General features: G+C 49.6%; 8 protein-coding genes across 8 annotated transcripts; 4 read left to right on the top strand and 4 right to left on the bottom strand.

The window, feature by feature from the left end:
• Positions 1-770: 770 nt before the first annotated feature.
• N7533_003888 (WD40 repeat domain-containing protein) lies at positions 771-3,196 on the bottom strand (the record flags this gene model as incomplete). Its single annotated transcript, XM_057100538.1, has 5 exons — positions 771-885; positions 952-1,099; positions 1,154-1,634; positions 1,699-2,105; positions 2,161-3,196. Coding segments are annotated over 5 exons (2,187 nt in total), but the record flags the coding sequence as incomplete, so codon positions are not given.
• Positions 3,197-5,999: 2,803 nt separating this feature from the next.
• On the bottom strand, positions 6,000-7,600 carry N7533_003887 (oxygenase MpaB family protein; the record flags this gene model as incomplete). Its single annotated transcript, XM_057100537.1, has 4 exons — positions 6,000-6,272; positions 6,368-7,094; positions 7,150-7,178; positions 7,247-7,600. The coding sequence occupies 4 exons, from the start codon at positions 7,598-7,600 to the stop codon at positions 6,000-6,002; spliced, it is 1,383 nt and encodes a 460-aa protein (XP_056960167.1).
• A 1,015-nt stretch (positions 7,601-8,615) lies between these two features.
• Positions 8,616-10,898, top strand: N7533_003886 (H(+)-transporting V1 sector ATPase subunit A; the record flags this gene model as incomplete). The annotated part of the gene is made up of 5 exons (XM_057100536.1): positions 8,616-8,942; positions 9,026-9,110; positions 9,199-9,509; positions 9,557-9,868; positions 9,945-10,898. 5 exons carry the CDS (start codon positions 8,616-8,618, stop codon positions 10,896-10,898), a joined length of 1,989 nt encoding a protein of 662 aa, XP_056960166.1.
• Positions 10,899-11,317: 419 nt separating this feature from the next.
• Positions 11,318-13,910, top strand: N7533_003885 (dynamin-like GTPase vpsA; the record flags this gene model as incomplete). The annotated part of the gene is made up of 8 exons (XM_057100535.1): positions 11,318-11,340; positions 11,410-11,479; positions 11,568-11,662; positions 11,861-12,533; positions 12,597-13,238; positions 13,292-13,547; positions 13,604-13,688; positions 13,742-13,910. The coding sequence occupies 8 exons, from the start codon at positions 11,318-11,320 to the stop codon at positions 13,908-13,910; spliced, it is 2,013 nt and encodes a 670-aa protein (XP_056960165.1).
• A 1,921-nt stretch (positions 13,911-15,831) lies between these two features.
• N7533_003884 (uncharacterized protein) lies at positions 15,832-17,147 on the top strand (the record flags this gene model as incomplete). The annotated part of the gene is made up of 2 exons (XM_057100534.1): positions 15,832-16,452; positions 16,521-17,147. 2 exons carry the CDS (start codon positions 15,832-15,834, stop codon positions 17,145-17,147), a joined length of 1,248 nt encoding a protein of 415 aa, XP_056960164.1.
• Positions 17,148-17,415: 268 nt separating this feature from the next.
• On the bottom strand, positions 17,416-18,413 carry N7533_003883 (uncharacterized protein; the record flags this gene model as incomplete). Its single annotated transcript, XM_057100533.1, has 2 exons — positions 17,416-17,866; positions 18,133-18,413. 2 exons carry the CDS (start codon positions 18,411-18,413, stop codon positions 17,416-17,418), a joined length of 732 nt encoding a protein of 243 aa, XP_056960163.1.
• A 652-nt stretch (positions 18,414-19,065) lies between these two features.
• Positions 19,066-20,870, bottom strand: N7533_003882 (uncharacterized protein; the record flags this gene model as incomplete). The annotated part of the gene is made up of 5 exons (XM_057100532.1): positions 19,066-19,354; positions 19,425-19,536; positions 19,596-19,836; positions 19,899-20,596; positions 20,651-20,870. The coding sequence occupies 5 exons, from the start codon at positions 20,868-20,870 to the stop codon at positions 19,066-19,068; spliced, it is 1,560 nt and encodes a 519-aa protein (XP_056960162.1).
• Positions 20,871-21,667: 797 nt separating this feature from the next.
• Positions 21,668-22,892, top strand: N7533_003881 (NAD(P)-dependent alcohol dehydrogenase; the record flags this gene model as incomplete). The annotated part of the gene is made up of 3 exons (XM_057100531.1): positions 21,668-21,685; positions 21,743-21,871; positions 21,936-22,892. 3 exons carry the CDS (start codon positions 21,668-21,670, stop codon positions 22,890-22,892), a joined length of 1,104 nt encoding a protein of 367 aa, XP_056960161.1.
• Positions 22,893-23,279: the final 387 nt, after the last annotated feature.

Raw genomic sequence — 23,279 nt, 5'->3', positions numbered from 1 at the left:
TTGGACTTTGTTTCCCCCAGACTCTTATTTTGCGTTGGTTTAGGAGTTACGAATGACGGAGTTGCCAGCTTTCAATTGAAAAATTTTGCCATTTAATAACTTGAAACCTTGTGTACCTCTTCACCTAATGTAGTAAAGTGCTATTGGGGTGTAACATCTTCAGGAAAGTCAATCTGCAATCACCCAGGTAGATGTCTTCAGTGGACAAGGGTGTCCCCAATTACGGCTCAGCGGGGGCCAAATCAACCCTAACCCGACCTTTTTGAAAACTGAAATGGGGAGGGGAGGACAGTAATTGTTTGCCATTGGCTGGTGGAAGTAAGCAGCTCCAAACTCGAAGGGTTGACTAGATGGGCCTGCCCTCCAGGGCTGTATTTGATATGACCTCAACCCAGGCTAAAATGATGATACTAGTACCAGCAGCGCGTCTGTGCTTAGGGGTAAAGCGTAGGAACTTGGGCACGTTTAGTCTATACGGGCCCAACACTCATCCCGTGGCTATTACTCAAAGGGCCTTTCCAATATTCATTTGATACTTAGTCTGCTAGCTGACTAGGTGCAAAGTGATGGACGTATAGGTGTATATGCTGGAGCGAGAAGGGGGGAAATAGGCAACCAAGCAGATAGAAGAGAGAGGAAAAGTGATGAACAGAACACTGGTTTATCGTTGGTCTTTCAACTCAGAAACAAAAATCGATACCCATGCCCGCCATACCGACAGATGCAGAGAAAATATGAGATAGAAATGAGTGGTGTTTGGCTTAGCAGTCTCAAAAAGCACTCGTCGTTCGTAACGCACTTGTCCGGGGAAACCCATTTGATGATACTCCTCTTCGCTGAGCAGAGCCCCGTGTTGGGATAGGGCGATCATTTTCGGGAGTCCAGCTGTTGATTGTGGCTAGTCAGTATGCTGTCGTGAAGAGGAAGGGGGAAGAAGGCTGTATATCGTACACTCGCACAACACGATCATCACCTGCCGAGGCGAACATCCTCGGATTCGTTGGGTTCCATGATATTGAATTGACACATCCGCGGGTGTGTCCCTCCAGAGATTCCACAAGGTGGCCATCGTCCTTGTTCCAAATGTAGACCTTCGAGTCTGGTCGGGGGAATCAGCCAAAAATAGTCCCCATCTGGGCACAACGATACTTACCTTCGCTGCCGCTTACGACAAAGTTCTCCCCTGCTCCTCCAAAAGTACTGCGAATAACGTACTCGCCTTGCTTGTGACCCCTGAACCTTTGTACTACGTCGGTAGTGTCCAGATCGATCAATTGAATCTCGCCCTCTGCGAGGTTCACAATCAGATGTTTCGAGTCCCGACTGATCGTGACCGACGTAGGTTTACTTGAAAGCGAGAGACAATAATCTTCTTCGCGAGAGTCAAGGTCAAACACGTGAATCTTGAAGTCCGTATCTGCCGCAACCAGCCGCTTTCCATCGGGACTGATCGCGCAATCCTGTACGCGGAACGAACCTTTCCATCTGTGTATAGATGGACCGCGAATGCTCCAAAGGCAGAGCTGTGAATTTGCATCAAGTGACCCAGTCACAAAGGACTCTCCATCCGGAGCCCAGCCGGCTGACGTTACTGGCTCATTGTGGTGATCAATTGTGAGAAGGCAACGCCCAGTCTGTGCTCGATGTCAGTAATCTCGAGATTTTCACAATAGGATTACCAATCTTGAAAACACTCACCTCGACATTCCATACTCGGGCTTGCTTGTCTTGTGAGCATGTAATTAGTTTTGTGTCATCTGAGCTCCAGCTTGCAAAAGCCACTCCGTCGGTGTGATTTTCGGCCAATTTTGAGATCACTGAGAAGTTTGTCGTATCGTAGATGAATACCATGCGGTCCTTGCCTGCAGTGACCAGCTTGGTACCGTCATGCGAGAATTCGCAGCACCAGACTTCATCCGAATGATGGGTGAGTTCAAGACCTACACCGCGTGGGAAGTCATTTTTGTCGCACATGTGATCTGAGTAGAGTGAAGGCGAATCGACAGTATTATGATACGAACAGTTGCTGATTTGCGTCTTCTTCACAAAATCTAAAAGGGTGGCGAGCCGGTGCTGGGGTATCATAACGGAGGGGGAAATGGATTCTATTATCAGTGAGTAAGGGGTTCAGAGGCATAAGGTAATGGAAGGGTCTCTTACTGGATAATTCGTTGAGAAGCCGTTCTCGGGATGCAGTAATGGGGCGCTCCCAGCCAGCTTGCTCATGGAGCAACTCGGTGGGGCACATCAAAAGGCTAGATAGAGCATGGAGGCGATCGATATCGTAGTTTAACGGTGTTAGTTCCTGCCTCAAGACACCCAGCGCTGAACCAAGATTGCGAGATTCGAGGAGCTCTAGAAACTTCTGTTGACGAAGATGGAATAGCATTTCGTTCCGTTCCGCCGCTTCATTTAACAATAATGGTTGCTGCGGCGAGGAATTTTGACCATTTTGGGAGCCATCCCAGTGGAATGATTGTATGAGAATCTTCTCTGCTTCGGACCACCGACCACCCAGGACGGCACTTCTGAATGTGGCAACGCCCTGTGTCTCCAGCTGATGACCACTCTCCGAACTCAACGTCGAAGCTGCTCCGTCGTAACCCAACTCGTAGAGGCTCTGTATCAAAATCCGCGTCACCTCCTCCCGATCATGACCGTAGTACGACGAGCCAGTAGCTACAGACTTGGAGGTGCCGTTCGTATGTGAGTCGCCATTGCTGGACTGTCCATTCAAACTGGCCTTCCTGGGAGTTGAGCCATTCGAGGCTTGTGAAAAGCCATTTGTGGAGGAGAGAGTATCAGCACGCATGACTGCCAAACGCCTGCGTTTGCGGGAGGGAAAGTGGCCTTCTTGTTCACGGCCCGAAGTGTGAATAGAGTCGGACTGGGGCGCAGCTGCCCCAGTGGTTCTTGTACTGGATCTCGTTCTCACGACTTCGGAAGCGGGGATTTCAGGGCTACTCGAGGGAAGCCGACGACGCCGAGGGTTTGCTGGGCGAGCTGGAGCTGGAGCTGGAGCAGGAGTACGAGAGGAGGACGGAGAGGAGGCAGATGGGGAGTTGGAGGACCGTTCGGGACCGGCGGAGGAGGTGGGATCGATATCGAATGGGAAAAGAAGGTCAGGGGGGGTCGGAGGCGAGAGGTTGGGAAGGGGGATTGTTGGCCAGGTCGATAGATGCGATCTGCCCAGTTCCCTGGCTCTTTTTGGGAGAACCAGGTGAGCAGACCTACCGCGGGGATTTCAAAGCTGCAGGGAGAAGCGGAGGAGCTCTAGGTCTCTAGCACTGTCGATAGGGATGGAGATGAGGGGGTGGGGGTGAAAGTGGAGGAAGATAATAGTAGATTAGGCGACGTGTTCAGGAGTAAGTTCCGTCTTCTCGTGTTGTAGGGTGGAGTGATGTAGAGTGAGAGAGTAGTAAGTGTGAGTGTGACTGCTCGGGCGGAGATGGGATGTGCTTATCGGTGATGGAGACTCTGAGGGTCCTAGGCAAGGTTGATTGGTTTGGATGGTCAAGAGTGGGTTCAAGGGCGTCACAAGATGTCCTATAGATGGTAAATCACTGATCATTGCCCTCCTAAATAATATACTAGTAGGGCAGATACAGTCTCAGTTGATTGCTAGAAGCTGTGTGTATGTGAGAGAGTAGTAAGTGCGAGTGTGACTCCTTGGGACTGGTCACTGGTCACTGGCCAAGTTCTCCTGCCGCCATATACCTAGGTATTCAAAGGCAACAGCCTCTAAATTTCCTGTTACGCTTACTAGTATTCCAGAAGGACCAGGACCATACTTAGGGGCACTACTGAGTATATATCAGTGCTTGGAACTACTAGTATCTCAGTAATTAATAATATCCATACCTTCAAGCCAGAATAGGTATCTGGTAGAAGGTAGTGGTATGAAACGATTCAGCAATGTAGCAACTTGAATTTTAACCTAAATCTAATACTAGTAGCTATGTCCACTAATTACAGTCCTTGTGTTGTGTGCAGCTATTTTGAGTCAAGCCTAAGGCGAAGGAGTATCTTACTGGAGGGATACCAGACTCTTTGATGGAAGATTCAGTAGTAGTTTCGTCAAGGGACTTTGAGGAGGTCGATTCGGTAGGCAAGCTTTCCCTAGGTAATAGCTATCCTTGTTCATATTATCTTCCATTCTTTGCTAGTAGTCCTTGACGTGGAGGAAAGAACCTTGAGGTATGTAGAGGAATACTTGATCTATAAAACCACCATCCCATTCCTCTCTTCCCCTCTCTCCTTTACTAGCATGGTAGTATCTCTGCTACCATTTTTCTCTCTCTCTCTCTCTCTTATAGATTGGTAAATCCATGGCCAACCTTTGGAAGTTCCCTCCTTTAAGGTTTCCCAAAGTTTCAAGTTCCTCTTGTCCGCTCTCCCCCACTGACGCCATCATGATGTCCGTCCTACCCGGTGCATCGATATAAAGAAAAACTCCCATTTCGCTGCACTTTGCTTTCCTCATCCATCGCCTTTATCACGCAATCAAGGATCCCCTACTATCAACTTTATTCCCACCCTCAACCTCTTTCAATCTACCAATCTTCCATCATGGGCTGTGGTTGTGGAGCGACTTGCACCTGTACCGGTGCCCAGGGCTGTACTTGCGACAACACCTGTTCCTGCAAGGGATGCGGAGTATGTGACCTCTCTACGAGAGAACCAACTCGTCGAGCTGACAAAAGTGTCTGCTATTTCTAGAAGTAAAACATCCGGACGAAGAGCTTTCCAAGCCACTGATTACGCGCCAAAGTCTATCACCTAAGATTTGGGCCGATTGTCCCATCAGCTGTCCCACGAGATCCGATGCTGTCCTACCTGTCTCTATCTCAACTGGTCTTGTTTCTGTTTTACCCTTAGTTTAAAATATTCAAAATGTTAAAACTTGAATTACTCCAATGACCAAGAGCCAGTTTGACTCGAGGGGAGAAATTCTCGAGGCAAGATTTCCCCTCGCGTCTCCAGTCTAGTGTAGACGTCATGCATGGCCCGATCGACTGTTGCGCACCACCTCACATGGTGAATCGCAAAGTTTACAAAGTGACAGCACATACATGATTCGGCTCTAGCCATGCCTGACTAAATTAAAATCGAGGCCTTGATATACTCCTCGGTTTCTTTGCTATCACCAACTTGACCTCGTTCGTCTGCGCCAATTCCGGCTGTCCTAACATTATCAAAGCTACCCAATCGATCTGGACACCAGGAGAAACTCCTTCACCACAGTACAAGATGACTGTGGAAAACTCATACTGTTGACAATTACCACAGACTAGCGTAATTTTTACCATCGGTCACACTCACAACGGGATCAAAAGATCGCCGTTATGACCTTAACCGAAATGCTGCCCAAACCAAACCCGGCCTGGCTCCACTTTCTACACTATCTTCTACTCTTTTTCTCGGCTCCTTTTTCGAAATTTCGAAGACATAAGCGAAACAACCAACATGTCTTTGTGAAAAGAAGTGCACCACGATGTTTTGGGTATCGGTCGCCAGCCACAAATAGAAGATGGTATCAACCGTCCGCATCTCGGATGAACAAACCCAACAAGGCATTGAACAGCATACAGCAGGTTCAGATGATAAATGGTCACTCAGTTTAAACTACCAGCTTCCCTACTAAAATTTGAATGGGCCAATGCGATGACGCCAGCGATGCACTGGGCCGCCGAGCATTTATCAGGCATTCTTGGCCTTCGGCAAAACGATACCAAGAAGAGGGACGATGACAAGTGGATCATATTTCAACACTGTCCCTAGCTTGGTGCCTTTCTAGCTTGACCACAAGCACTTGCGACTGTATTCGAGATGAATTGTTATGATATTTTGATCAAAACTATACAACCTTCTTAACAAGATTGAGTATCCCATCAAAGGCATCATAGTCTTCATAAAGTCCAATAAAAAGGTCAAATTCTCTTTCTTGGTTAATTAACGGTTTATGTTCCACTAAATTAACACCTCCACAAACATGCGCTCTATACCCCAACAATCTGAAAGAGCTGGTTCACAGAAAACACTCTTACTGCAAAGAGAAGACTCAGGAGAAGTGTAACAATCCCAGTGAGCGCAGCAAGCAAGCCTAGCCTCGCCACACTTTCTACGCCTGGCCTCTCAAACTTGGTGCTCCGTCTTTGACCCAGTCGAGTGGTGCGGGTCAAAGTAGGCACATACTTGAATTCAAAACGAGATTCTCCTCCCAATCCCATTTTCTCATCGAGTAGCATTTTATAGAAGAGTTTCCGCCGGAGCTAGTTCACAATATCAGCGATACGTTTCTTTAACACCAGGGCGTGAAGTAAGTTGCAGGTAATTGAGGTAAAACAAAGGGAAAGAAAGTATTTACCGAAATTGCCAGCTGGTCAAGGAAATAGATCTTTGGAATAACGTATGCTATCCCGGAGACCCAGAAACAGTAGCCCCATACCATCAAACGGTAGTAAAGACTCGATTTGGGGATCTCGAGTTCGTCCGAGAGTAGATCGCCATTCAGCAGCCGACTCAGTGCCTCCATAAATTCCTTGGAGGCATAAGCCGGGGCCGTATTTTCCAGGCCAATTATAATGTTTTTAGCCAGTACCTTTCCAATCTCAGTAGGGTTGATCTCCGAGATTAGGAGAGACTCCATCGTAGCGCGTGCGCGAGCCGGATCTTCAAAAGGCTCTGTCGGCGTGCCCATGTAATAGGCAACTAATCGCCAGAGAGCAATGTAGTCCTCGATCTCCTGTGTGCTGGGAAATATACCCTGACGTGGTAGTCCCATGTAGACCACTGAACTGCAAAATGTATTTATGGTGCCGATGCAGTCCAGGTCGTTGACTGGGATACCGTACTTGTCGACATCGTAGTAGTCGGACTTTTGTTCCACCAGACCCATTATCTTCAGGCGGACGGAGGAATGGAGGAGTCGGACGCGGACGGATGAGATATGCCCCTCGCCTCCTGGTTTCATTCCTTCTGCTGAGCTGTTCACTTGCAGGATATGTTGGAGGGTTTCTAGAAGGCGGCGGCGGACGACTTTGGCTCCGAAACCACCGGTTCGAGCTAGGGTCTCGACGACTCTGATTGCGCCCCTGGATACAAATTAGAATGAGGATGTATATGGGCAGCTATAATTTTTGTACGCACATGCCGCCGAGAAGACTTTCGAAACTGAGCTAGTAGGGCGAGTGGATTGTCAGTGCTGGTTTGCATGTGGAGGGACTATTGTATAGTTCCAACTCACCACGTTCAAGATCGGAAGCCCGTATCGAAAGAATACATCCTGGCCTCGCTGTATTTGCTGCCAGTCAACCCATTCAGGGACGGTATTGACTTGGGTCCATAGTTCCTGTAGCTTGGGATCATCTGCAGCGTGGTCTTTGAGTAGAGCGTATAGATCCTTTCTGAAAGGTTTATCCGAGTCCCCTTCGGTTGGGATATCATTCAAGCGCTGCACACACTCATCGGCAAGTGAATCAAAAGTGTGGACAAGGGGTCGTAGCTCGTCCTCTGAGCGATGGAGGTCGGTCCAGTGAAAGGAGTAGCCCCAGTAGTGACACTCAGTACTGTTTCCATGTTGGGGGCTTTTCAAGGCCATCCTGATTCAAGTTGTGATAGTATAATGCACGATTTCAAGAGACAGGATATGCGAGATGCATTTCTTCTTCCGTTGGGCATTTTTCTTTCAGATATATAATAAAACTTGAAGCTACGAGCGTTGCTGATGACCACTGGCATTGTGGCAAGCTGTCAACTCGTGTCAACCGTGGTCCGTGGTCCGGGGTAAAGCGAGCGGGGGTTAGGGCAGGGCATGTGAACCCGCAGATCGATACTAGATACTCCCCGCTGTGCTGCATCTGTTTGGCTGCACGTTCTGTAATCTGATGTATTTTGGGATCTAGATGTATGCGTATCCTTGATGATTGGTCGACTGCTCCCACGAGGAGCTGTCACAAGGCGAACGTCGTGGATACCTTATTGAGGTGCTAGGGAAAGCATCACGTGTGGTCTGGGTTTACGTTTTATGCTGGTTTTCTTCTTTCGAGGTTCTGTGGTCTTTCTAGCTTTCAAGCATATCGGATTTCAAATCGAATTATTTGAATTATAGCGGCCCTAGATATCATACCGCCAGAGTCGATTCCAACTCTGGAGGCCGCGGGTACCTGCAGGAATAAATTTGGTCGCTGCAGACGTGTTGTGTGAGAAATTATTTAGCATGTACATAAAACTAATGAAGCAATATACTAGTTATAGAAATGAACTTAATTCCCCTTGTTTCTCACTGGCCATCTATGGATGCCCGACACTGCTACTGCTACCAACTGCTGGGAATGTACTCCATAGTTTGTAGAGTAGGTAACTATAACCTTGGAAACTAAGCCATCAATTTCGTCTTTCAACTGACCAATAGCATCTTCGGCCCCTGTATTTTCCCAAAAATATGGCCGATCGCGGGCGCCAATCCCCCGGCAGCAGGCATCTATCGATTGGATGTCAGCTTAGGGGGGGAGACTCCACGAGTATTAGTCGGCGCACTCTTGTCCTAACAAATGCCCACTACTCCGTGCATGATACACCTACCCTTCGATTTCAACGCCGGGCCCACCACTTGAATGCTAGGATTGGGAAGGCCTCGATTGAAAGCACGGCCGTCTCTGCTTGCTCTGATTGACAGACCCGAGAGTCAAGTGTCGCCAGTGCCGTTATTCAAGTTACCATCATCCGAGCTACCATTGACTCCGACGTCTCCACCGCCCGAGCTGCCACCGCTTCCAGACTCGCCCGCTCCATCCAGCTCGACCACATCCATCTCCTTGCCCACCCCACAGATCACCTCCACGATGGCTGCTAAGGATACTCAGGAGCATGGCTCCATCTTCTCCATTTCCGGCCCTGTCGTGGTGGCCGAGAATATGATCGGCTGTGCCATGTACGAGCTGGTAAGACTTCGAGGAGCTCCCCCCCGACAGATTGCCCCGGAATGTCTGACCGTACCGAGATACTGACCCCCCGCTCGCTATAGTGTCAAGTCGGACATGATCTGCTGTCCGGTGAGATTATTCGAATCGATCAGGACAAGGCCACCATTCAGGTCTACGAAGAAACCGGTATAGCTCCCCCTTCCCTGGGCCACGTATGCCACCGATCAACCACTTCTCGAACCCAATGCTAATGGCTCCCGTTTTTCTGCTACAGCTGGTCTGACAGTCGGCGACCCTGTTACACGGACCGGCAAGCCCCTCTCCGTCGAACTCGGCCCTGGTTTGATGGAGACGATCTACGATGGTATTCAACGACCCCTCCGTGCCATCGCCGAGAAGTCGGAGGGCATCTATATTCCCCGTGGTATCTCCGTCAATGCGCTGGACCGCTCGAAGAAATGGGACTACAAGCCCGCTGGCTTCAAGGTCGGTGACCACATCACCGGTGGTGATATCTGGGGTACCGTATTTGAGAACAGTCTGGTGAACGACCACAAAATCCTCCTGCCCCCCCCCGCGCTCGCGGTACCATTACCCGCATTGCCCCCGCAGGCAGCCATACTGTTGAGGAGAAGCTTCTGGAGGTCGAGTTTGAGGGCAAGAAGACCGAGTTTGGTCTGATGCAGACCTGGCCCGTCCGTGTGCCTCGTCCCACTAGCGACAAGCTGTCCGCCGATGCGCCCTTCATTGTCGGTCAACGAGTGCTGGACGCTCTGTTCCCTAGTGTCCAGGGTGGCACCGTGTGTATTCCCGGTGCTTTCGGATGCGGTAAGACTGTCATTTCCCAGTCTGTGTCCAAGTTCTCGAACAGTGATATCATCGTCTACGTTGGTTGCGGTGAGCGTGGCAACGAGATGGCTGAGGTTTTGATGGATTTCCCCGAGGTATGTTCCTATGTCTGCATTTAAAGATCATCGAATGAGTCACCGAATGATGCGCTAACCATACATTGTACCATAGCTTTCCATCAACGTTGATGGCCGCAAGGAGCCCATCATGAAACGTACCTGCCTGATCGCCAACACCTCGAACATGCCCGTCGCTGCCCGTGAGGCCTCTATCTACACTGGTATCACCATTGCCGAATACTTCCGTGACCAGGGAAAGAACGTCGCCATGATGGCTGACTCCAGTTCTCGCTGGGCCGAGGCTCTGCGTGAGCTTTCGGGTCGTCTGGGAGAAATGCCTGCTGATCAGGGTTTCCCGGCCTACCTGGGTGCCAAGCTGGCCTCTTTCTACGAGCGTGCCGGTAAGACCAATGCTCTGGGTAGCCCTGAGCGCATAGGAAGTGTCAGTATCGTCGGTGCTGTCAGCCCTCCTGGTGGTGATTTCTCCGACCCTGTCACTAGCAGTACCCTGGGTATTGTGCAAGTCTTCTGGGGTCTCGATAAGAAGCTGGCCCAGCGGAAGCACTTCCCTTCGGTCAATACTTCCATGTCCTACAGCAAGTACAACGCCGTCCTGGACAAGTACTACGAGAAGCACAACCCCGACTTCCCTCGCCTGCGTGATCAGATCCGTGAACTGCTCTCCAAGTCCGAGGATCTGGACCAGGTCGTTCAGTTGATCGGTAAGGCGGCACTGGGTGACTCGGATAAGATTACGTTGGATTTGGCCGCTATGCTCAAGGAGGACTTCCTCCAGCAAAACGGATACAGTGACTACGATCAGTTCTGCCCGCTGTGGAAGACTGAGTATATGATGAAGGCCTTCATGGGCTACCACGACGAGGCCCAAAAGGCCATCGCCCAGGGCCAGAGCTGGAACAAGGTCCGTGATGCCACTACCGACCTGCAGAGTTCGCTACGGAGCATGAAGTTCGAGGTCCCCGACGACGAGCAGGAGGTGTCGGCCAAGTACGAGAAGATTCTGCAGTCCATGACGGAGCGATTTGCTTCGGTCTCGGATGAGTAGATTGGCATCTGGACATGATTCCATCGCTTTTTGCATTTCCACACTTTATTTCCGGCTTTTTGTTACCAGCACACATTACCCTGTAGTTATGTTCAATAAGATTTCTTCTTTGGGGAGGTTAGATTTGAAGACCTTTTGGATCTGTAGGTATAAATCAATCGCAATGCGTGCTACGAGACACTAGGCACCAAGTATAAACCACCACGAGACCTTCCCCCGTGGATGCCTACTCGTGCTGTGTGCTGCGCGGCCCGCCACCGTCATCACCGCCATCACCGCCTTTACTTCGCCAACAAACAGTCTGCCGCTTTCCATTCCTCGAGCTACCCCCCCCCAAGTTCCTCCTTTTACTTCTCCTTCGTTTTAATTTCACCTTTCTCCCTCTCTACGCCCCGGAATACTTCACATAATCGCCAGCCATGGCAAGCCCAACTGGCCACTCGTGCGCAGCCACCCCCTCCCCCCCTGTCACCCACCATCTCCGATAAGGCCCCAGCTAATTCGGGCGCAGCATAAACGTTAATGATCCCAGCTTGATCTCGCTGGTTAACAAGCTCCAAGATGTCTTCTCTACAGTTGGCGTAAGTCGATGCGCCCTCGCCGCACACATGTTATGCGGCATTCGTGGTCTCTTCGTACCCAACAACTGACACCGCCGCTTTCATTTAGGTTCACAATCCCATCGACCTGCCACAAATCGCTGTCGTTGGATCGCAGTCCAGCGGAAAGAGTTCGGTACTAGAGAACATTGTCGGCCGGGATTTGTATGCGCCCCCCCTCAACCAAACCTCCTAGGGCCTTGCGCCGCTAGCTCTCCGCAACGGTGGCGGGGACCCCCAAACATTGTTGTCATGCCAGTCAATGCTAACCTCGACGCTTCTGCCTTCTTTAGCCTGCCCCGTGGTTCTGGAATTGTGACCCGGAGACCTCTTATTCTGCAACTCATCAACAAGCCCCCCCAGCACACAAGCGAACGGCGAAAAGAAGCTAGACACATCTGATAGCGAGGCCAACGTCGACGAGTACGGTGAATTCCTGCACTTGCCCGGGGAGAAGTTCTTCGATTTCAACAAGATCCGCGATGAGATCGTCCGCGAAACCGAGACCAAAGTTGGCAAGAACGCCGGCATCTCGCCCATTCCGATCAACTTGCGCATCTACTCGCCCAATGTCCTCACCCTGACCCTCGTCGATTTGCCCGGTCTGACCAAGGTTCCCGTCGGTGACCAGCCTAAGGACATTGAGAAGCAAATTAAGGACATGGTTCTCAAGTACATCAGCAAGCCCAATGCCATCATTCTCGCCGTCACCTCGGCCAACCAGGATCTGGCCAACTCCGATGGTCTCAAGCTGGCACGCGAAGTGGACCCCGAGGGACAGCGCACCATTGGTGTCTTGAGTAAGGTCGATCTGATGGACGATGGAACTGACGTTGTGGATATTCTCGCTGGACGGATTATTCCCCTGCGTCTGGGCTACGTTCCAGTCGTCAACCGTGGTCAGCGTGATATTGAGAACAAGAAGCCGATTGCCTACGCCCTGGAGAACGAGAAGAATTTCTTTGAGAACCACAAGGCCTACAGGAATAAGGCTTCATACTGCGGTACCCCGTACTTGGCCCGGAAATTGAACCTGGTATGTTTTGGTCATGATGCCAGAGGATGGCCGCAATCACAGACTAACAGGACCTCGCTCTAGATCTTGATGATGCACATTAAGCAAACCCTTCCCGATATCAAGGCTCGCATCTCTTCCTCCCTCCAGAAATACACAACGGAACTTTCTCAGCTCGGCGATTCGATGCTGGGCAACAGCGCCAACATCATCCTCAACATCATCACCGAGTTCAGCAATGAATACCGCACTGTATTGGAAGGAAACAACCAGGAACTATCCAGCATTGAGCTGTCTGGTGGTGCTCGTATCAGCTTTGTGTTCCACGAGCTCTACTCTAACGGTGTCAAGGCCGTGGACCCCTTCGATATTGTCAAGGATATTGATATTCGTACAATCCTCTACAACTCCTCAGGTTCTTCCCCTGCGCTGTTTGTCGGTACTACCGCCTTCGAATTGATTGTGAAGCAGCAGATCAAGCGCCTGGAGGACCCCAGCACGAAGTGTATCTCCCTGGTATACGATGAGCTGGTGCGCATCCTGGGTCAACTTCTCAACAAGCAACTGTTCCGTCGCTACCCGATGCTGAAGGAGAAGGTCCACGCCGTGGTTATTTCCTTCTTCAAGAAGTGCATGGATCCTACCAACAAGCTGGTCAGGGACTTGATCAACATGGAGGCCACCTACATTAACACTGGCCACCCCGACTTCCTCAATGGACACCGCGTAAGTATATTTGGATGAACCTTGTAGCTTGACAGCTTTACTGACTTGCATAGGCTATGACCCTTGTCAACGAGCGCCAGTCAGCCGCCAAGCCCACACAAGTTGACCCCAAGACCGGCAAGCCTCTACCCGCTCGCGCCCAAAGCCCATCTTTGGATACCACTGGCGAGGCCAAGGAAAGTGGATTCTTTGGCAGCTTCTGGGCCTCGAAGAACAAGAAGAAGATGGCCGCCATGGAGGCTCCCCCGCCTACCCTTAAGGCCTCTGCCAGTCTGTCGGAGCGCGAGGCTACCGAGGTTGAGGTTATCAGTAAGTTTATTTTGAGTAATAATGTCAGCTATCAGTTGACTAACCATCTTTGACAGAGCTGCTCATCACCTCTTACTTCAACATCGTGAAGCGCACAATGATCGACATGGTTCCCAAGGCTGTTATGTATACACTGGTGCAGTGAGTATTCTTCTTTCAGTACCCTAACGTCATCCAATTTAACCACCATCCAGGTTCACCAAGGACGAGATGCAACGCGAGCTGTTGGAGAACATGTACCGCAACAACGAGTTGGATGACCTGCTTAAGGAGAGTGATTACACGATCCGCCGACGAAAGGAGTGCCAGCAAATGGTGGAGAGCTTGGGTCGCGCTAGTGAGATCGTCAGCCAGGTGCAGTAAAAAGGGGACCGGATCTCTTTGTTGGACCCGATGACGAGCCGAATGTATGATTGGATTGATCGCGTTGGTGGAGTTGGGAATCGACCGCATCTTTTTTGTTTGCAACGAAATGGAGACTTTCGCACTTTCGCATCGACATCTTGCCTTTTATCATTTCTCCTCTGAGTCTAGTCGAGTGGGGAGCAAGAGGAGCTTTCATTCCATGATTTTGCTCGAGTGTGGATTATTTTAGATCTTGTGTGTGGCCTAGCGGGGGCTTCTTTCTCCGAACCTGCTGCTGCTTGCTTGCTGCTACCTTTGGCGGAAGGAGTTCATGTTCACCATGCTGGGAATCTGGATTCGTTCGCGTGGGTTTGTTTTCCTTTTTTTCCGAATTTGAGAGCTTTATACCGTTTCCTCCCTTATTTGCTGTCTTTCCTCCCCTCTTCCATGAACCTTGACGGAATCGATGAACGATCTTGTCTCTACTATGATATTGTCTAGAAATCCACTCTTCCTGTTTACGTATTTTTATTCCAATGTACGAGATAGCATCATGATTGTTTATGGCTACTAGTAGTACCTTAAGGTACTAAGTAATGCAGAGTATCTGGGAAAATTACGCATTTACCCATTTGGTAGCTGCTTACCATGGTTCACACCTACCTAGTAAACAACTGCAGATCGTGGAAAACATACTTCCACTTCCACTTCCACTTCCACTTCCACTTTGCTCAACCTCAAAAATCAGCATCCAAGGTCTGTCACCAGCGATGGCCGGTCAAAGCGAAGAGCTCAACCGACGAGCATCATAGTCTGGTTCTGATCCAATTGCAGGCTGATGCCACCACAATACCAGTATCGTCATCCCCCATTTCCAACAGCCCTATTCGACTACCACCATGCCAGGCTGAGCCTGTGGATCGAAATTGCACCATCCTTTTTCGAATCTAAAGCTGTGGGCAGCCCCAGAAACAGACATCGAACAATGTTGGGCTGCATTCCCCACAAAGCGGCAGTGCACGGCGACTGAGCTATCTCCTATGTCCAACTCCATCGATTCCAAATACACATCACAGAACTTGAACGGCACAGACTTCTCTGGTAATTGGGATTTACAATTTCAAAGCACGCGACAACTCAAACTCTCCAGCCTCCCCAAAGTTGAGACAAACAAAGCGGTCCCACTGCCTTGGGTCCGCTCGAACCAAGTGCACGTTGCATCGCGAACTCACCCACAAAGCCCTGCCGTCCTCCAGGTTCTGACGACTTAAGTCAAGGACAGTGTCCACTGAACCGGACTTTACCTTATTTGAATGAGGAAGTCATTGGCCTGATCAGGTCGATCGGAAGCTCTAGCGCGATAATCGCGTCCCGAAAAATGGGTTAAGGTACTCCGTACATCAACACATGGTCGACTTCTGGAAACCCACTGTTAGCAAAGCCTGGGAGTAATGGGTCTTGCTTGATTGTGACTGGCTTCCTCGATCGGCGCCGTGTGGAAATCCCTCGCAGATCTCTTGGATGTTACGCTGGGTGAATGTTATGCGTGCAATAGGCTGGGTTTTAGAGGGGCAATCCTCAACTTCATAAACTAGCGACACTAATTGCCTTCTAGAGTCCCAGAAACTCCACTATAAGAGGGGCCGCGGAGCTTAGCGTGGGTACATCAAGGTTTGCCACCATAAAGTGATCCAAACAGCAAGAAATCCAGCTTCGACTTCTCCCGTGTCAAACTCTAGTTCGAAAGAGTTTGCCTGATTTCCCATACTTCGACGTGGGGCAAATGAACAGACCAACACCCTCAGGGGCTGATCGAGACCACACCCCAAACATGAAGCGTTCCATATATAAAGATCCGAGGGTCTTTTCGGACCGATTCCCTGGATGAAGATATGCTTTCTTCCGGGTCGATCCTTTCAACCACTCATTCCCAGCCGTCATGTCGAGCTTAATCGTACAATGGTTGATGACGCGGAATGCTCCTCCCATGAGCCCGCTCAATCGCCGCGAGTATGACTCGGCAAGCACCGTGGACGCCAACTCTGCCAACTCTGCAGCTGGTTCATGGATCATCGATCCATTGCCCTCACTGCAGAGAGGCGGTCTCATCGCCATTGCCTCTTTGGCGATGGTTTCTCTCGTTTCCACATTCAGTCTCTTGTGTTTTTTCACCTATCGTTTCATCTTCTGGAAAAAGTACTACAAACGCTACATTGGATACAATCAATATGTCGTTCTCATGTACAACCTCGCACTCGCTGATTTCATCCAAGGATTGGGATTCATTGTCAGTCTGCGATGGATCGACCAGAACTCCATCCATGCCGACGACCCGGGATGTTTCCTGCAGGGAATTTGGCTTCAAATCGGTGACCCTATGAGTGGAGTTTTCGTGCTCGCGATCGCCTTGCACACCTTCTTGCAGGTTAGCTTCGGTCGGCAGGTTAGCCACCGCGTCTTTGTTTCCATCGTGGTCGGGTTGTGGATTTTTGGAGTAATCTTGGTTATCATTCCGATTGCCGCACACGGATCCCACGTATGGATGCCATCTGTGGGATGGGTATGTTTCCCCCTCGCTCCTGGACTAGTAATCTCAAGGCACCGTTACTGATATTTCTTTGCTCGCAGTGTTGGATGACCACACAGCACCCGGTACTCCGTCTTTGGACTCATTATTTCTGGATTTTCACCGCTCAATTCCTGAATCTCGTTCTTTACGCCATCATGTTCGTTCAACTCCGACGCAAGATCTCTAAATCCAAGATCTTGGGAAGCAGCTACACGGAGAGTCTCAAGCGCCTGAACCGAGTCGTCTCATACATGGTTCTGTACCCGATTGCATATATCGCCTTGACACTGCCGTTGTCCGCCGGGCGCATGGCATCCGTTAGTGGCCACTCACCGAGTGTGGCCTATTTCTGTGTGGCTGGTGCTCTGATGACACTATCGGGATTCTGCGACACTCTCCAATACACCCTTACCCGCAAGAGTATCGTCCTGGAATCGGAGATCGAATCGAAACGAGATGATGGATACCACGATCTTTCAAGCCACAAGAAATCACGCTTTGGAACCGCGACGGGATACTCGCAGAAGACGAACGATAAAGGACCCATATCGACGGTCTGTGCTGCCCATTCTGGCAATGATTCCACCGATGCAATTGTGCCAGGTCGCGATGTTGAGCTTGCCAACGTCGACCATGTGTATCAGCACACAACGATCACAGTGACTCACGAACCGGCATATCAGTAAATTTCCACGACATTTTACCTCTTTTTTCACATTCTTTGAAGATGGCTTATGTGAGGCTGTCGCCAATACTCTCCTTTTTACTACGACCTTTCTTTCCGACTGTACATACTACATACTTTACTACATGAGACCCCATTTGTTTAACATTTATGAAATTTAATTTCCATTTGGCTGGGCTGATATCCTACTTTTATCTAAATGTGAAATCATCTGAGAAAAGATTGGGATAATTTCGAAGTCAGAACCCAGAAACTTGATAACAGAGATCTTAGGCCCCCTGGTAGTTGTCCGGCCACTCATCATCCGTTCTCTGGATCAGTCCGTGAAGAGGATTCACGAACGGAGGACTTGCAGTCCTGGAAACTGGAAACCCCAGCCCAACACATCCGAGGTCGGCAACTTCATACTCGTCCTCCGAGTCATCGACCCCCTCGATAGCAGGAGTGATCATGCCGGAAACTATTCCCTGTGGAGTCATCTGCCAGATCTTGGGAAGGCATGACTGCGCTTCGATCATTCCGCGAAACATAGGAATACTGACTTCGGTGTCCAACAGATCTCTGGAGAAGAGCGGCGGCGGCGGCGGTAAGCAAGGCAGGGGATACGTGAAAGGATACCTCAAGGGGTACCGGCACTGGAGGCACGTTTCGCTGCTATGCTCGTCTTCGACTGAATCGGTGTCGAAGAGGCCATTCTCGGCCTGGTGTATCTTTTTCTTGCTGATTTTGAGCTCGAGAAGTGACTGATTCAGAGGCTCGCATAGGTGATTGTCAAGTTCCTCCGTGACGCTGGGGATGTGAAGCTCTCGACCATTGGGGAGGACGGCATAGGAGGATTGGAAGTTGGAATCCGTCTAATCATGGATGGTGAGTGATAGGTGAGCTTCTCTTCTCGTCTCTAACTTCCTTTCCCATACTTCGCGATCCTGGGGACTCCACTACATACCATCAACGCATCGACCATCGACATTTCACCCGTACAGCACGGGCAGCGGGGATTGACCACCTGGAGCGGCTTGACCTCGATTCTGCGGTTAAACGAGTCGACAATCTTGGAATCTTCATGAGGACACGCTTGGAGTCTGAAACGGGTGTTGTCACGCCGCTGTTCCCTCTCGTCTTCGTCTAGAAAGTAGTTCGGCTGGGATAGTTTGATAGCGGTGTCAATCACAGTATTGCAGTAGATCGTTTCTTTGTGCATCATGATATGAGGATTCAAAGCCTTGCACCCTTGCGGGGTGACTGGTATCCATTTGTGCCAGCACATGTTGAATGTTGAGGGTTGAGGAGGCGAGGAAGGTGAGTGAATTGCGGGAGAATCTTTGGGAGCAGTTGCTGTCCTTACCTTGAGGTAGCCTGTCATTTTCCCGAACGGGATCACTTATCGACCAGTTTCCCAGGATCATCGATATGCGTCTCGATTATTCAACGACTGATTCTGTGATATCTACTAGATTGCCGCTATGGAGCGCCGAAACTAGTATCATTGAAATCGCCTCATCCAATAAGAACCCTGGGCGCGGGTATCACAGTTCTTCGATCAAGATCTCTCGGTTGCAGCTCAAGAGACTTGTGTCATTATCTAAGATTCTGGATATTGAATCCGGATGATGGTATATACCTAGGTACCTACTAGGCAGAGATTAGCATTCCCCTCGGCATGATTAATCCAGCACTCTCAAGTTGTGAGCTTTGGGGGGTAGTTGTGGTGTCAACTTTATACCGCCTACGACTTGAACCGATATACATACAACCTTCATTGTGTTTTGGAATCAAAAAGAATTTTACCGAATCTGATTAATTTGAAAGAATTGAACGCTTTTTTCGGAGCCTCCAGCTTGTATTTATAACGTCATTCAGCCCTACATGAGTCTAAGTAGTGATGTTGAATGGGGGATGAGACCCTTGAGATGGGCCCATCAGGCTAGATGTTGCTCTTTATCACACTTGGAATCATCATGGGCAATCTCCATCACCTCATTATCGGGACTTGCAAACGCTTTCTCACCGAAGGCAACAGCAATTTCCTCAAGAGTATGATCGGCCGTCTCGACATAATAGAAATGCGACACTACCGCCGAGGACAGACAGAAGAATGCGATGATGAGGTAGAAATACCCATGGATACCGGCAAATGCATCGGGTGATACCATGCCAATGATAAAATTGAAAACCCAGTTGCTTGTTGTCGCAAGGGCCATTCCTTTACTGCGTCCACGAAGTGGGAATATCTCTGCGGGGATGAGCCAAGGCATTGGCCCCCCAGGTGAATCCGTACAGAACATTATACAGCATGACGAAGGCATACTGCCCGTTTGCCTTGGTTTCAATGCTGAAGGGAGCTTCGGTAAACACACAGACAATAGATAAGAGGACAGCCATGCCAAGACCTTTTTGTTTCTAAAATTAATATTTTGTCGTCGATATTCGCATGGGATTAGTTACTTACCTCCTACAAGAAGCAGTGGCTTTCGACCCCACCGGTCTGCTAGCCACCAAGTCGCAACAGTGGCAGCAGTATAAGGAAGTGAATTTGCGGCCGTGAGAAGCAGCGACTTCTTCTCATTATACCCGGCAGAAGCCAGTGTGCTCGGAAGATAAAATGAAATGATGTTGATGCCGTTGATCTGGGCATACATCTGAGCTGTGATTCCCACGATCGTCCGCTTACGGTAGCGTGTAAACATTTCCTGTTCAAGATTCATGAGTAAGTGGTTCGAACATACACGAGCAGAAAAAATTGGCAATATACCTTCCAGCTTGATTTTCCTTGACGAGCCTCGTAGATGACCGCTTCTTGAATCTCCAAATAGACCTTTTGCACATGTTCCGCCTGTGTATCTCCATCAGAGTGTAGATCAGCAATGGTCTGCAGACTCTCCCGGCTAAAACCATTCATAGCAAGCCAACGAGGGGTTTCCGGGAGAAAGAAGGACATGGCAAGAAGAATAAAAGAGAGGACAATCTGAGGAATGAACGGGCCTTGCCAAGACATATTACTAGGTAAAGCGAAGAAAAACCCATAGTCAATCCAGCAAGACAGCATGTAGCCACCAATTTGGAATGTGTACTCAATGCCCACCATCAGTCCTCGTCGATGGGGTGCGGCAATCTCGGTTTGAATGATAGGCACTGTCATTGATAAAAATCCAACCCCCAGCCCTTGAATCGTGCGGCCGGCCACGAAGGTACCAAACCCTGGAGCAAACATTTGGATGAAAGCGCTGAAGAAGTATATGAAGGCACCAATGCGAACACACTTCTTGCGGCCGATTATATCTCCCAATCGACCTGCCAGTAGTGACCCTACCGCTGCAGAAGCCTGCAGACATGCGACAGATATACCAGTGATCGAAGGGTTGACACCATCCGTGCTACCATTGGCACCCCCATAGTCTTTGAAAAAGCGGGATATAAAGACCGAATTCACCAGTAGACCGGACATAATGCCTACAGTACAGAGTCAACATATAGTTCTTGATTTCTTTTTTCAATTTACTATACCTGAATTTAAGCCAAATAGGGCATCACCCAAGCTGCCAAATCCGCATGTTGCCCAAAGCAAGGGCTTTCCCGTGAATGGATAGCGGGCATTGATGGTCTTCGGCTTCAGCTTTTTCTCTAGCCAGCTTTGCTGTTCTTCGACTAGAGCAGAAATAGCTTGCGAGCGGTCTTCCGGAGTCAGTGTAATCCCCTCATCACCGGGAATTCCTTTGCTCTCCATGATGACAGAAGAAAGATGACAATGGAGTGAAATGATTTCGATGGCGAGGAATTGAATCGAATTAAATATTCCTCTTGAATTTCCCTTCCTTTTCTGATATTGGGCAGAACCCTTATATTTCTACCCCGCGGTTTTCCTCCACGGGGAACCAGAATATCTTCCGACTCCAGGCCGGGATAATGCGGGAGCATGGGGGAGTGGAGTTCGACAGTGATGCCCACATCCCAGATCCTTGTCGTACCGGTCTCCGCAGGCCCTGGGGTATGTTGTCTTACCCGCAAATTCTTTGCAGAGGAGTGATGGACATGATTTCTCTGGGTAGTATCCGCAAAAACTATCCCGGGAGTAAAAGGCCTCATTTCGACCCCAACTTCACTTGTCCGATGGCTGGTGATTGGGTAACTCCCCAGGAGAGCTAACAGGAGCCGAGATGGAGGTGGATACCATTGGTTGCAGGTCATTGTCACCCGGCGGCCCAATTGATTTATGAGTGGTCACTCGGTTCCGGGATGTTGTTGCCGGCCCGCCGGAAGACAATGAACAAGGCCGATCCCGAACGGCTTGAGTGACTCGTGCCGATGAAATAACTTTAGCATGAATTGAGATGATGAGGGATATTGTTTTAATTCACTCAGTGAACCGAGCTCTCGCTTCGGCGTGGGGCAAGTAGATGGAAGGCGTGGTAGCTTCGGAACCGTAATTATCGCCAAGTAACGAATTATAACTCTCTGCATGTTAGTTAGATCCCAGAGTAGAATCTTTTTTTCTTTTCCAAGACCACGGCAAGTACCAGCGATATGCAAAAATCTTCTCCGGTAGGTGTTTTTATGAAGTAAGCGATGGTATCTCTTGCATCGACTGATCGATTCTAGACAGCGAACCCAGCCTTTGTGCTCCATCCCGGGGGCAAGTTCACGTATGAACAGCGCGCCGTTCCCGATCTCGAGACCGATCGCGATGTGATAGTCCGGATTGTTGCGACTGGCCTCTGTGGTTCTGATGTGAGTAGACAAATCCCACACTGACGCTCCTGCACAACAAAATTTAATTCGGATATTACCACAGGTTCATTACTGGCAACATGGACGAATTGGACAGTATATCGTGGAGAAACCAATCATCCTAGGCCACGAGTCCTCCGGCATTGTCGTAAAGTGCGGTGAACAAGTCACCGACCTCGCAGTTGGCGATCGCGTCATGCTCGAGCCTGGATTTGCCTGCAACATCTGCCACTATTGCCGCGGTGGTCGGTACAATTTATGCGAATCGATGCGCTTTGCCGCGACGCCTCCCTACGACGGAACTCTCGCCAAATACTACCGTGCCCCTAGCGAATGCTGCTACAAACTCCCACCCCATATCTCTCTGCGCGATGGCTCTATGATTGAGCCTTTGAGTGTCGCAGTGCACAGCTGTCGACTTGCGGGGTCACTGCAGGAAAAGTCGGTTGCGGTTTTTGGAGCTGGGCCAGTGGGATTGCTTTGTTCTGCTGTTGCGCGCGCATTTGGGGCTTCGACTGTGGTTGCTATTGATGTTGTTGATAGCCGGCTTGCTTCTGCGTTGAAGCATGGGGCTACAAATGCATACAAAATGAACGCCGAGTCTCCAGAAAGCAATGCGAAGGAGTTACTGGACTCGATTGGACTGAAGTATGGATTTGATGTTGTTCTCGATGCAACTGGTGCCGAGCCTTGTCTGTCCTGTGGTATCCATGCTCTTACTCGAGGGGGTACTTTCGTACAAGTTGGGCTGGGTAACCCGAATCCTTCTCTGCCAGTCGGTCAAATTTGTGACAAAGAGGCTGTATTCAAAGGGAGCTTTCGATATGGACCTGGAGACTTCAAATTGGCGATTGATCTGTTGAACTCGCGCCGAGTCAAGCTTGACGGGCTCGTCACTCATGAATTTTCATTTGAACAGGCGGAGGACGCGTTTAAGAATGTTGTTGGCCGGGCCGGAATCAAAAGCGTTATTTATGGACCTGATGTTGACGAGAATGAGGCGAATAAGTGTATCAATTAGCAAAGATCAAATATCAAAATTCAATTCATATATCATGCTTACCTGTGGTACTGCTCTGGAGAAACCTTACTCTAGGGAATAAAACGGGATATCATATGATATTTTCGATCTAAGCGATGTATTTACTTGAGGGAGAAATTCAAAATTCCCGTAGTAAGTAGATCTACATAAGCATCGATCATTGTCGTTCAAATCCATTCCATGTTGTGTCCCACAGCCAGCACAGCCCGCCGTCGATAGCGTCATAAGTACTCTGCCGCAAATTATCTTCAACAATACCTGAGGCATTCCATTCGTAACCCGCGGATGGGTTCCAATTACCTCTTAGTTGGTCACCTTCATCAGCGAATGTTCCTTGTACAGGAGTTTCTGTGCCCAAGACCAAAT

The sequence above is a fragment of the Penicillium manginii genome (assembly GCF_028828005.1).
Source record: "Penicillium manginii strain IBT 31320 chromosome Unknown utg000004l:1.0-7231830.0:1.0-7236170.0, whole genome shotgun sequence".
NCBI lineage: Eukaryota > Fungi > Ascomycota > Eurotiomycetes > Eurotiales > Aspergillaceae > Penicillium > Penicillium manginii.
This window is presented reverse-complemented; position numbering and strand designations above follow the sequence as displayed.